This window comes from Meles meles, chromosome 4 (genome assembly GCF_922984935.1).
Source record: "Meles meles chromosome 4, mMelMel3.1 paternal haplotype, whole genome shotgun sequence".
NCBI lineage: Eukaryota > Metazoa > Chordata > Mammalia > Carnivora > Mustelidae > Meles > Meles meles.
This window is the reverse complement of record NC_060069.1, coordinates 100,583,174-100,597,822: the sequence shown is the minus strand read 5'-3', so window position 1 is coordinate 100,597,822 and position 14,649 is coordinate 100,583,174. Positions and strand designations below refer to the sequence as shown.

Sequence of the window (14,649 nt, the reverse complement as noted above, 5' to 3'; positions counted from 1 at the left end):
GGGGACTGTAAAATTGTAGCTTTTTTAATGCACACCTGCCCACTCTGAAATATTTGGTTTGTCTACTCTCCAAGGAGCAGTATCTGTATTAAAGAGGCACTTGGCATTAATGCCCAAGTGCAGATGTCCTATCGTATAAGACTGTGCCTCATTCAGAAAACTCAAGATAGAGTAAAATAAATTAACAACATCTTGGCTCTGTGCTCTATTCACAACTGTTAATTTAACAGGGTTATGCTTCCATCTCTGAGCTGAGAGTTCCTGGCGGGGACAGCTGCTCCCGTGCCCCAGATTATGCTGTGTGCCTCCCAGTAGGAGTTATCAAAAGCAGCAGGATGGAGAGAAGGTAGTAGTGCATCAGAGAACTGAACAGTGTCTCAGCGGGAGAAGGGAGAGGAATGGACCTCTCCAAAATGCTTTTCAAGCCCTCCTTCATACTTTGTACAGATACATGCACCATTAACTGAGGAAGAAGAGAAACTTGTCTTAAATTTTCCTGGAAAATTGTCAGTCCTGCTTTTACTCTCATATGTGGCCAATTTTCAATACCTTTGTATGTCCACTAGCATGTTGATGAACCTACATAGCAATGGGCCCACATGCCTGTGCAAAGGATGTCAGACAGACCCACATCATGATTCACAGGATCTGGGTCACTGGGGCAGAGGTGGTATGACAGATAGAAAATATACCCTTGTATTGGCCTGCTGTGGCTTACCTCCTAAACTGGAAAGGCCAAGATCAGGCCAAAGCCAAGACTGGGGCCAAACACAGGACTTGCTACATGATAAGCACTCTTCTATTATTAGTCTTTTGAAGAAAATTTGCTGCATTGTTCACCACTGTATTTCCCCATTGCCTAGAACAGTGCTCACATAAGTGTACAAAGGTTAAAAGTTCCAAAGTTAAAAGAAGTGAATGGAGACTATAAGTAACCACATTAGGGCACCATGGTGAGCAATGTAGTTATATAGAATTTTTTGTACTTCCTTATACATTTCTTTCCATGACTATACCTTTTCTGCCTATCTTCTCATTTAATTTCCTTATGGAAAAAATTATTTACAGCACATATTATTCTATAAATGTTACAACCAAATGGTTTAAAAAAAAACTGTATTCTAGTTTCTTGCCTTCAGTATCAGGATGACTCCCTTAATGGTAATATAAAACTAATTTTAGGTTTAAATTGCTTTGGAAATAAGAAATTGTGATTCAGTGAATATATGCTACTCTTTCAAATGTGGAAACGGTGTTTTCTATTCTGTTGTTTTTTTAACTCAAAAATAATGGTCATGCATTCAAATTTTGAAGGTCTCTATGTTGATTACTGATGTTAGAACACATACAGGTGAAACTAGGCATCATTTTGTGACCAGCATACTGAGTGGTCACATTCTGAACAAATCCCTCCAAGTCCTGAAACTCATTTGCATTTTGCACTAAACCCTGATGGATCTGTTGTCTAAACCTTTATTTATCATACTCTGTGCCTCCATCTGCTGATTTCCTGACCAGATTTGAAATCTTGGGGAAACCAATAGACTTTCCCACGATAATTTCTAAACCATCATGTGGTTTTTCATAAGTTTTCTTTCAGGAACTCTGAAACACAGTATATTTTGGAACTCTTTTTTTTTTTTTAAGATTTTATTTCTTTATTTGACAAACAGAAATCACAAGTAGGCAGAGAGGCAGGCAGAGAGAGAGAAGGAAGCAGGCTCGCTGCTGAGCAGAGAGTCCAATGTGGGGCTTGATCCCAGGACCCCGAGATCATGACCTGAGCCGAAGGCAGAGGCTTTAACCCACTGAGCCACCCAGGCACCCTATCCTTTGGAGCTCTTTTTTTTTTTTTAAGATTTTATTTATTTATTTGACAGAGAGAGAGATCACAAGTAGGCAGAGAGGCAGGCAGAGAGAGAGAGGAGGAAGTAGGCTCCCTGCGGAGCAGAGAGCCCGATGCGGGGCTCGATCCCAGGACCCTGAGATAGAAGGCAATGGCTTAATCCACTGAGCCACCCAGGCGCCCCTCCTTTGGAGCTCTTTGATTAAATCCTAGGATGAATGTAATTTGAGTGATCAAGTTACATCCCCAAAATAAAAGGCTGGTTTAAGTTTGGTAATGGAGAAACATTGAGCTGGGGCAAGAAATCTGTACAAAATAACGCCCGTGATTCTGAAAGTCCAAAAGGACATTGGAAAAGTCCAAAAGGACTTTTCCCATAAGATAATGTGTGCTCTACTCAATTTCCCCATCAAGGAGAGAGGAAACACTTGATTCGAATCCAGGGTATTGTTGATCCCTTAACTTCAAATATGGAGCCTGCACAAAAGAAATCACTTAATGAGTATTTGTTGAGTGCTGTGATCTGAAGGAACAGAACATCACTTCACCTCTTCTTCTGTTTTGTTGTTGTTGTTTGTTTGTTTGTTTTAACCCCTCCCCCTTCTCCACAAAGGTTGAAAAAAACGATGAGGACCAAAAGATCGAACAAGATGGCATCAAACCTGAAGATAAAGCCCATAAGGCTGCGACCAAAATTCAGGCTAGCTTCCGTGGACACATAACAAGGAAAAAGCTCAAAGGAGAGAAGAAGGGGGATGCCCAAGCTGCTGAGGCGGAAGCGAATGAGAAGGAGGAAGCCCCCGTGGCCGATGGCGTGGAGAAGAAGGAGGGAGAAGGTCCCACTCCCACTGACGCGGCCCCTGCCTCGGGCCCCAAGCCTGAGGAATCCGGCAAGGCAGGCGAAACTCCTTCGGAGGAGAAGAAGGGGGAGGGCGCCCCTGATGCTGCCACAGAGCAGGCAGCCCCCCAGGCTCCTGCCCCCTCAGAGGAGAAGGCCGGCTCTGCTGAGACAGAAAGTGCCACTAAAGCTTCCACTGACAACTCGCCGTCCTCCAAGGCCGAAGACGCCCCAGCCAAGGAGGAGCCTAAACAAGCCGATGTGCCTGCTGCTGTCACTGCTGCTGCTGCTGCCGCCACCCCTGCTGCAGAGGATGCTGCTGCCAAGGCAACAGCCCAGCCTCCTACGGATTCTGTGGAGAGCAGCCAAGCCGAGGAGAAGATAGGTGAGCCGCCACCAGGGTCCGCGCCATGGGCGGGTGGGCCACAGGGACATGGGGGGCGGGGAGGGAAAAAGTCCAGAAGGCTTTTTAGGAAATCCAGGGAAATCCAGGGAAGTTGCACTTAATTCCCCAGAGTGACAAGGCAGAGGGCCGACTCTGGCCACGTACATTCCCCAGTGCTTCCGAGCCTGAGAGAGAGCTCCGGCAGATCCATATAGCGGCTACTAGAGAGATCTGGCAATTATCTTGTTAACTGAATCAGCATAAACAGTAAAACTAGGTAGTCCTGTTGGAGGAAAATAAAAGTAGTCAGTGTGCTGGATGCACTTAGTTTAATAAGTAATTACAGAGGCTACATATATTTTTATAGATGGGAATTAGCTAATATGATTATTTGGCTCTTGGAAGTGCCTGGTTAAAAGTACAGCCAACTCCCTATTGATCCAGATGATCTATTTGTGAATTGCTGGCAGCAAAAACATAATCTCAGACCACCTTTGCCTATTCCTCAGTATGTTTCTGGGCATTCTCCCCACCATCAATTGGTGAGTAGTGTGCGTATGTGTGGGTACGCTCAGAGAATGTTAATTGTAACATTGAATCAGGGTCAAACTAATTAGGAAAATAAGTCTGTTGATGTTGCCAAAAACAAAAGAAAAACCCCAAATATAGAACATGCTGTGAAGTCAAACATAAATTATCATTTTACTACTGAAGATACTACTTTATACCAAATGCATAAATAATTGAGGGTTGACTATGATTACAAAAATGAACTGGATTCTCTTCGGTTTGGAGCTTTAACTTGAAAGCTTCGCTATTATGGCCCAAAGAGCCTGTGCCAAATTAGAACAGAGCATCCCCGAGTGAGGTCGATTTAATAGAACGTCACCTCTGGCGACTAGAACTATCCCTCACCCTAATCATCCACTGTAGTGAAGGAGGCCAACAGTCTACAAAACTGTTCTCTAGCCCAATTTGACCCATGAATACCTTTCAGCCTCAAAGACTTTAAAGATAAAGTTGCTTCTGTGCCTGTTTGAAAGTTTGGGTTCACTCCTTTTTAACTTTGTGAATTTAACCCATGACCTGTCCAAGGACCTATATTTGGACTGGATCACATCCTGCCCTTGAGAAAGGACCTACTACATGGGGAAATGTTTGGCATCTGACCATTATATTGAAAAAGTAATCATTGGACATTTGCTGTGATATGCATGTCAGATACTAAATTAGATATTACAATTGACAGGTGATTATTTTAGGTGTATTTCAAGTCTACTTCTTTCATCTTACCCTCAAAATTCTGTGAGTAAGAAGCCAGACTATATTAATTGTTATCGTTATTAGCATTCTCTAGCTCCAAACAAATCACACACCTCTTTCTACCAGTGACTCATTCTAAATTATTATTCTAACTACATACCTGCCCCAGGGGCTGGAACTTGTGGTTAAGAAGATGGGAGTATTTCCCTAGAAAAGGTAAGGCATGTGATAAAGAATAGGGTGTTGGTTTTAATTTTCTGAGCAACACCAACCCTGTTAACTACTTTATTGTCCTTGTTTTGATTTGGTTTTTTAATTTTTGTTTTTTTTTTTTTAATTCCAGTTAGTTAACATTCGGTGTCATATTAGTTTCAGGTATACGATATAAGTGATTTCAATACTTCCATACCTCACCTGGTGCTCAACACAACAAATGTGCTCCTTAATCCCCATCACTTATCTCACACATCCCTCCATCCACCTCTTCTCTGGTATCCATCAGTTTGTTCCCTGTAATTAAGACAGTTAACTGCTTCTCTTTAGGCTTAAGGTTATAATCTCAGATATGATGGCTGGAAATTACGTTCTCATAAATTCAGAAATTAATCATGATTTTAAAAACAAAATATTTGAATGGTTGGAGTCATATTTGTTAATTGGAATTCCTAAAGTTATGAGAATAAACAAAGACATGATGTGATTTTAGGTATGTGCTCACGATTTGGATTAATAGAAAGAAGGAGAACTTGAATCAATGAGAAGTCAAAAATATATTTTTAAGGAAATTCAGTTTTGTTATTTTGCAAAATATGGTAATTCCAAATGAATTAATAAAATATTTTATGTAGTACATGCTCATTAAATGTCAAGTGATGAATGAATGAATGAAATTGACTAGATTTCATTTATAGATAATGATTTGTTCACTCACTCTCATTCCTCCCGCAACCTTGCTTACTCCTTCACTTATTTGATTAAACAAAGCATTTAGTTTTTGAAGGCAAACAGAGATTATGCTCTGTGCTAAGTTTTACAGATTCCAACTGAAAAATGTCTCAATTCGTCTAATTTTTTTTTCAATTCGTCTAATTTTTAATATGTTCATCGAAAAGTAATTGAAAGTGTAGGTGAAGTTCAGCTTGAAGGTAATCACGAAGGACGATTTATTCTACATTGTTTCTGAGTTTGGGGTAGGTATTGTCTTCTTGGTTAGATTCTGAAATGCTGCCTGTAGCTTCTTTCTGGACTGATGTGTCTATTAGCCTTGCCTGCTGTATGTGACAAGCACAAATTACCCAGATGTGGTGAGTCTCAGGAGTCACAGAAGCTAGAAGTGACAGGGAGATCTATCACAGCATAGCAGGCCCAAATTCCCAGGAGCCCTGTGCCACATTTTCTTTTATCTACCATTGGATCTCATTCTAATCCAAGTTAAAATAACAGTATTTCCAATTGAGCTCCACTGTCTGGAAGTGGATGTCTAACCTGGGTTGCTGTAGGATTCTGCGGGTGCCTGAATGGGTATAGAGAGACAAGGAGAGAATGTGAAACAGGGTTTGGGGCAAAACAAGTCCCTAGAGAGAATTCAGGACAATAATTTCTGTCAGCAGGAGGGTAAAAAAAATTTGGATCACATCTGATCACCGCTTTAATACAAATGGCAATGCTTTGTAAATTATAAATATGTTATTTTCCTTCCTTTACTATTTATGGCTTCATTACATGTAGATGTCGTTTACATGAACCTTTGGAGCTGGTTCATTTTTCTTTCCTTTTGTTTTTTAAAAGCCCCAACTATATCTCCCTCTCTCTCTGGTTAGCCACTCTGCCTGCCTATCTTTTGGTATGCCTATGACCAAAAGATTTCAGTGTATTTCTGATGACAATTCCTATATAGGAGGAGGAGTGTTTAGGAATATCTAGGACAGTGCTCCCCTTTAGCCATGAGGAGAAACTTCCAAACCAACTTCAGTGATATTGTCCTTGGTGTCTCTTGCTGGATAGTGTCACTCTCCTCATTGGACTCTCAGTGAAGGAATTCTGCTGTGTCTCTTCTCCATGATGTTATATTGACTTACCCCAGTAGAGGACTCCAAAATTTCTGCTGTAGCCATATTCAGTGATAGAATACTACTGAAGTAATACAGTCAGGTGGCTAGAAATCAGAGAGGTTGAAGAGGTGGTTGCCACAGGGTACTTGACTGATACTAGTGGGAGGTATAACCCTGCATTACCCTAGGTTTTCTGTATATTGAACTTGGCTGCATTTTATTTCCATAGTCCCATTACTTCTTTCTAACTGGAGTCACCAATAATGACCTTCAAAACATGAGAGTTTTTTTTTTCCTTCAAATTTTTAAAAAATTCTAGTTATTTAACATACAGTATAATATTGGTTTCAGGAGTAGAATTTAGTGAGTCATTACTTACATATAACACCCAGTGCTCATCACAATAAGTGCCCTCCTTAACCCCCATCACCCATTTAGCCCATCCCCCACCTACTTCCCTTCATCAACCCTCAGTTTGTTCTCTATGGTTAAAAGTCTCTTATGGCTTATTTCTCTCTCTCTCTCTCTCTCTCTCTCTCTTTCCCTTCCCATATGGTCATCTGTTTTGTTTCTTAAATTCCACATATGAGGGAAATCATATGGTATTTGTCTTTCTCTGACTGATTTATTTCGCTTAGCATAATACCATCTAATTCCATCCATGTCATTGCAAATGGCAAGATTTCATTCTTCTTGATGGCTGAGTAATATTCTGTTGTATATACATACTACCTCCTCTTAATCTATTCTTCAGTCAATGGACATCTGGCCTCTTTCCATAGTTTGGCTGTTGTTGATAATGCTGCCATAAACCTCAGGGTGCATGTACTCCTTCAAATATGTATTTTTGTATCTTTTGGGTAAATACCTAGTAGTGCAATTCCTGGATGGCAGGGTAGTTCTATTTTTAACTTTTCGAGGACTGTCCATACTGTTTTACTGTTTTTCAGAGTGGTGGCACCAGTTTGCATTCCCAGTAACAGTGTAAGAGGGTTCCCCTTTCTCTGCATCCTTGTCAACATCTATTGCTTTCTGTGTTAATTTTAGCCACTCTGACAGGTGTAAGGTATCTCATCAAGGTGTTGATTTGTATTTCCCTGATGACGAGTGATGTTGAGCATCTTTTCCTGTGCTGAAACAGGGGAGTTTTGTCATTGTCACACCTCTTTTCCTTTTCCATTTTCTGCTTCCTACCTCCTTCCCTCTCCCCCTTCCTTCCTCTTTTGTTTTTTTCCTTCCATTTATATTAACTTTCTACTGTGCTAAGCATTAAGATCACAGAGATGAATAAGATATGGCCTCTGATCTTAAGGAGTCTTGATCCAGTAGTGGATGTGGGGTGAAATTTAGGGAATGGCATTGAAAACAATCACAGCAATAATCTCAACTAAATTAAATTCTTCAAGAAGGTAAGGACTACTTCTGTATGCCAAGGCACCACGGGACGAAATGTGAATGAGACAGTGCTTCATGCAATTTGAAGCATGCTAAAAAAAAGTTTCCATATAATATGTCTTTATTGCCACATTGTTAGCCAAAAGGATAGATGCAAAACTTATAGTTTCTGGAATCATAATTAAGTGTCCAGCCCATGTTTCTGGATTTGGGGCAATTCTTTCTGTTCCTCCAAACTAAGTTTTCCTACAGCCCAGGGTAGCCATCCATAACATGTTTAGCTCTCCAAAGGACAGGTCCTCTTCCACCAAGCTCTGTTAGGTGTGAGATTTCCCAACGATATTTACACTTATATGGCAGGGTGCCTCATAAGCAGTTTTGATTTGAAATGTGGTTTCAACCATTTCCCAAATCTATACACAACTCATAAAGAGTGAAAATTTGGGTTGTACAAGTCCATAAATGTTGTCTATAAAACATGAGCGCCCTGTCAGATATCCAGTGGCATGCTGCTTAAACTGCTGATTATTAAGTTTTTATGGAGCATTTTTATATTGCCCAAGTAATCATCTTTATTGCATTTTCTTGACAACAATCCAATGGCACTTGAAAATATTTTCTTTTCTGCTTTTATATTCTGAGAATGGGGCAAAGTAATGCATATTCTGCCCAAAGACAGCCAGTGTTGAACCAGGGGTCAGACTGATAGGACTCTATATCCTCACCTTAATTTTAGCCTTGCAGTTCTTTTTTTTTTTTTTTTTTTAAATATTTTATTTATTTATTTGACAGAGAGCGAGATCACAAGTAGGCAGAGAGGCAGGCAGAGAGAGAGGGGGAAGCAAGGTCCCTGCTGAGCAGAGAGCCCAGTGCTGGATCCCAGGACCCAGAGATCATGACCTGAGCGGAAGGCAGAGGCCTAACCCACTGAGCCAACCAGGCGCCCTAGCCTTGCAGTTCTTTACATCTCTTTTAAGTTGCAATTTTATCAATTCCTGCATTTTCTCTTTTTCTTAGCAGTTGTGAGATTTTTTTGATTATTGTTGGACAGCACCAACCAGAACTTTCCTGGGCTGTTCTGGGTCCTGTGTGCCCAGTAAGATGATGTGGAGGAAAGAACACTGGACTAGAATAAGGAGACTAGTGTTCTACCTCAATATTTCTGCTAACCAGCTATGAATTTTAAGCAAGTCATTGCTTCTCTCTAGGTTCCAGTTTTAAGAGGAGGGGCTGGGCTTTTAAGGTTTTTTTCAAGTTAAAATGCATGGTTTTTATAACAGCTAGCACTTAAGGAGCATTTGTCAAGTGTCTGACCCTGTGCTGACTGCTATATGGGGGTTACCCCCATTTAGTCCTCAAAAGCACTCTGTGGTATAAGTACTTTGACAGAAGAGGAGTCCAAGGTTCAGAGAGATTGCAGCATCTAATCACTGTCAACAGATAGCAAGTAGCTGAACCAGGTGCTGAGCCTTACATTGAACCCTGATACCACTACAAGTACTATTCCAAAAAACAAACAAACAAACAAAGACAAGGGGGAGATCTAAGAACCCCAACGTTGTGTCTTAATCTAAGAACATCCCTTTCATTTATATAATTGGATCCTCTAGGCTCTTGTCCAGGAATCACGAGTGATCACTTTTACAGATGAGTAACTAGTAATTACCCATACTCCTGGCCATAATTCCCTCATAGCTTCATCACCCCAAAATTATTCAGAATAGTTCTGAGTTTGGGGTTCCTAGTTTGAAAATCATCAAGTATTACTGTCTTATTAAGCCTAAGAGAGCTATAAAATCAGTTGAAATTGGTTGTTCTTAGCAGAAGTACTACTGACTCCAGTGAATATGCTGGGAGAGCTGAACATTAGAAAGTGAAATTTTCAGATCTCAGTTAGATGAAAGTAATTGCATGTGTTCTAGGTTATCCCTACCCTGAATTTGGCTTGTCAAAATTAGTATCTTTTAAAATTCTGTTTACATATTTTTCTTCCCTTTTGGCAAGTACATTTTTTTAAAAGATTTTATTTGTTTATTTGACAGAGATCACAAGTAGACAGTGAGGCAGGCAGGGGGGTGGTGGGGGGAGAAGCAGGCTCCCCGCTGAGCAGAGAGCCTGATGGAGGGTCTCAATTGCAGGACCCTGGGATCATGACCTGAGCCGAAGGCAAAGGCCTTAACCCACTGAGACACCCAGGCGCCCTGGCAAGTACATTTCTAAAGGACACCAGTACCTTGCTATTTGTGACTAAAATAATGTGAAGAACTTAATAGAGAGAGCAGGTTGGAGAGCAATCACTCTTCTCTTCAACTTAAAAAGTGTAAGCTGACAGACAAACCATAAGTGACTCTTAATCTCACAAAACAAACTGGGGGTTGCTGGGGGGAGGTGGGGTTGGGAGAGGGGGAGGGGGTTATGGACATTGGGAGGGTATGTGCTATCGTGAGTGCTGTGAAGTGTGTAAACCTGGCGATTCACAGACCTGTACCCCTGGGGATAAAAATACATTATATGTTTATAAAAAAATAAGAAATAAATTAAAAAATTTAAAAAGTGTAAGCTGACAAAAGATAAGAAGAGATGTTTTAGAGTCCAGAAACTCACATTTTGAAAACTTTCATCTATTCTTTCATAGCTCATATTAAATAATTACTATTGCCTCATAAAGGAAGCTAATAATCAGAAAGACATGTAAGTAGCTCTGCTAATTTTAAACTGTAGAGCTATATTTGGAATAGAAAATGAAAGAGTATTTCTTAAAATACAAATTACTTTCAGATGCTAGTATATATTCATAAAATATATTTTCTCATTTTCTCTACACACATACACATGCACACAAGATCCCAGAAGGATTAAAAGGAGGAGGAGGAGACAGAACTGAGAGCAGCAAGGGTTACACAGTCCATTTGGCTAAGCATGTAGAGAGAGCAGAACACTCAATTTAATGGACTAGAAAGCACTGAGTGGTCATTACTCTTATTTTCTTCTCACAGTCATAGCTTCATTAAATAAAGAATGGAAAGCTTTCTATAACCAGACATAAAAGGAGGGGAAGAAGGAAACCAATGGTGCTGCTTCAAGCTACAGAACCTGAGCCCTTGAAGGTCTCCCAAGATGATATGGTTTACAGCATGCAGAAAGAGGAGGGAGGGGTGTGAGAGGATGCGTCTGTTTTGCCATCCCTCTTAGTCATGCATGAACTTTGTGTCATAAGGCAATGACTGAATCAGGTGCTGAACCTCAGACCAATTCCTATAAGCAAGAAAATCTGAATGTCCACCTTTTCAAAACAGCTTTTGCCAGTTATTGATCTCACAGTAATAAAGCTTGGCTCTCTAAGCAAATAATTTATTTCTGGGCTTATTTAAAAGAATTGCCCATAAATTGTTTTCGTGAAGATGATGAATAGAATCCATGTTTTTAATAGATCCAATATCTTACAGGCAGTATTTGGTGCAAGGGCTCTGTATTTTCAGCATAAATAGACTGAACGCTACCTACAGTCAAGAGAGTTGGGTCCTCATTCAGGTTCTGCTGTGATTCCAGGCCAGCCCTTGCACCTCTGGGTGTAGGTCCACACGTGCAAATTAAGTGTGTTCAACTAGGTCCTCTCTGCCTTCTAGTTCCAAAAGGCAGGTATGCAGGCATAGACTGAAGAAGTATCTTTCAAGTGTGGCCACATGGCCTCTTATTCAACCATCCTTGCTTTCCTGCAGTCCCTTATTTTCTAAACTATTAGAAAGTGGGTTTAGGGTACAGGACAGATAATAAGTCTAAATAGAGGGGCAAAGAATCCAGGAAGAGTCAGCTTTAAGAAAGTTTATGGTTACACTGGAAGCCCAGGAGACTGCAAAAATAAATGAATAAATAAATAAAATCACCCAACTCAATGAAATTTTCTAACCCACCTTATACTTGAGACTGAAAGTGAGGAGTTGACAATGATGTTTTCTAACATGGTTAGATTCTCGTTTCTATCTCTCCTGACCTTGTCTCTGAGATGGAAACCTATACTACAGTGGCCATAATTTGCTGTTAATAGTTTCAGTGTCATCTTAGACTTAATTCACTTTTTATTTTTATACCCATCTTATTTGTTAAAATAATTAAAGCAGCTCCAAGAGTGCATGGAGCCTTGGATTCCTGTGTAGAGCAATGGCTGCATATCTGACTGACAATTGTGGTTGATAAGCATTTTAAAAAATTTTGTCAGGAGAGTGTCACTAAAGCATAAGAATTATATGGACAGGCCCAATACAGTGTTCCTTTAATTCTTTTATTCATTCTACAACCGCAGAAATTGAATCTTAGACCATGAGTGAAATTAGCTAACAGACCTAAGTGGCTTGATTTGGGCTCTCAAGCATTTCAAGAAGAGCTGGTGCAGGTGAAGAACAGGCTAGTTGTGAGTACTTAGTAATTCTTAACGCATATTTTCAATCCTCAAAATCACAAAATAAGGGAACGTAAAAGATAAAAGATTTCAGTTTGATCATCTCATACTATTCCGTTTGGAATAGAATGCCATCTTTAAGGTATCTTCAAGGGGAAAAAAGTACCCTGGGAAGGCTAGTTGCTTTTTCTTATAAATCATGTTCTTTCCTGGAGGCATATATATATAGTCAAGTAAGTCCTGAGGCTAGTTTTTTCTTTTTCTTCTTCTTCTTCTTCTTCTTCTTCTTCTTTTTTTTTTTTTTTTTTTACCTTTTTTCCAGTATTAGTTAGTAGAAACTTCTGGATTCTGCAATAGAAACGAGAAGCCATTCCCCTTAAATAGTCCCTTCTTGCTGATGCATGGTGAATGTGTGTATTTCTCAGGTAGAGTAGAGATGAACATTTATATAGCTTTGCAAGAATCTTCTCTTTGGGATATGAAGAGGTGAAAAATGTAATTTAGACATTTTTAAGCATATCTATGTACAGGCATGTATCTATGCTTGTAGCCTCCTCTTCTGCCAACTCACTAGCACATATGTATACACACACACACACGTACACAGATCTGACATATAGGGAAAGCACTGCCCTGTTCAGGCTGTCAGAGAAAATCCAGAAGAACCATGAACTACATGTTTTCCACTCTTAAGGCCATCAAGAAGCCAAGAGTAGGGGGAGGGGGCAGATGGCTATGGAAATGCCTGTGAGTCTCTCAGAGGATCTGTGTGGAGAGCACCCCTGCCCTGCTTCTGCTGGTGGGTGTGTCCCTGGAATGTGTCTGTGAGTGTACAATGAGTTGGAGGTGCCAGGAGTCAGGACGGAGGCTATCTATGATGAAATTTATAGTGTGTGAAAATGAGACTTCTGTGTAGGCTAACTAGGGGAAAAGAGTCCAGGCAGACTTCCTGGTGCAGATGTCACCTCTGCTGAATCTTGAAGGACAAGATGTATCTACTAAAAAAAAAAACCCAAAACTTGAGAAACTACCTTTCATTTGAACTAACACAAAAATACAAATAACTCGAGTCCTAATTCAGCAGCTATTGAAGATGAATCCATAGTGGAAAAAAGAGTTCCGTGGTATGTTCTGTTTATTGTCAAGTCCCTGGCACCTGTAACAATGGGAAATAGGCAGCCGGTAAGTATTTGATGAATGAATTAAGCATGAGTGAAAAATGGTATTATAATAGAAAAAGTCCTAAACTGACCTAAGAGACTGGACTCTAACCTGAATGCTTGGGGCAGGCAAATTCCTTGCATTCTCTGGAAGTGAGCTTACCCTTTCGTGGAACCAAAATGTCAGACAGAGGCTCTCAGGATCACCACGATTTCTAAAACAGCTCGACAATTCCCGTTTATGACACATGCCAACCTCTAGGTAGATTCTAAGTGCTTCACCAGGAAGCTGTGCTGCTGTCAACCTTTCTGCTGTTTTGGAGGCTGAATATAGAGCTTGCTGGAAATTTTGCTGTTACTCAGAGGCATACGTCATCCCTGAGGTAGCTAGATTTCAAGCCATTCGGAGACCAGAGTGAGCATTTTGCCTCATGTTCAGAAACATATTGAAAACTAGAGGAAACCGAAGCTGCTTCCTTCTGAAAGCAGGTGATTAATTTCGTTCCAGCCCCATGAGTGACCTGTGTGAGGCTCGTGCCAGTGTGTGACAGGTACACCCGGAGAAGGAATGATCTGCCAGGTTCCTTGGCTCCTTCTCCTCATCTGACATGTTTAAGTAATCTTCACAGGGTGTTAAGAGTCTCGTGAACCTGCTGTGCCCCACTATAGGATGAATTGTTAATATGTTCCCAAGCCCACAGTGTTGGGACAGAGACCAGAAAACAGGCTTTCCAACTCCTGTTGCCTAGTCTCCTTTCCCACAGCGGTATAAACATAATTTGTGTACGGCTTGTGAGCCGTTCAGGCTACAGACCATAAGGAACATTGGAGTGGAAGGTTGAATAGATTTCTTCCCACACATAAACTTTAACTTGAAGCCACTCTCCTGGATTCAGTAAAAAAAGAAAGACAGGGCACTACTCTGTGAAACTGTCTCTAGTCCAGTCAAAAGGGCTGAGCAAACCCAGAGTTCAGCCATGCATTTGCATTTTCCCACCAGTGTAATCAGATCATTCTAGAAAGAAAAGCATCAGGGGGAAGATGTTTGTTTCCTTCCTTCCCCCTTTAACCTGGAAAGTTTAACTATGCTAGGTGGAAAGAACCTGTCTTCCCTTGAAAAACACAGATCAGTTTCCTCTTCCTTACCAGTTTTTAAGGAAAAGCAGGGGGTAAAAATGAAGCAAAATCTTGCCACTCCCTGATTAGCTATTCATGGATGTTTCTCAGTCCAGCAGAAAGGTAGATCTTTAAGATGTAACACTGTTTTTGTGCTGCATTGAGTGTGGTCTGGATACAAGGTGGGTGCAGTTGTTAA

The 14,649-nt window shown here is 40.6% G+C and overlaps 1 protein-coding gene across 1 annotated transcript in view; it reads left to right on the top strand.

The window, feature by feature from the left end:
* Positions 1-14,649, top strand: part of GAP43 (growth associated protein 43) — a 101,405-nt gene that overhangs the window by 51,196 nt on the left and 35,560 nt on the right. Inside the window, exon 2 of the mRNA XM_046002776.1 lies at positions 2,460-3,069. Within this exon, the coding sequence (XP_045858732.1) occupies positions 2,460-3,069 (610 nt within the window). The remainder of the gene's footprint in view (positions 1-2,459; positions 3,070-14,649) is intronic.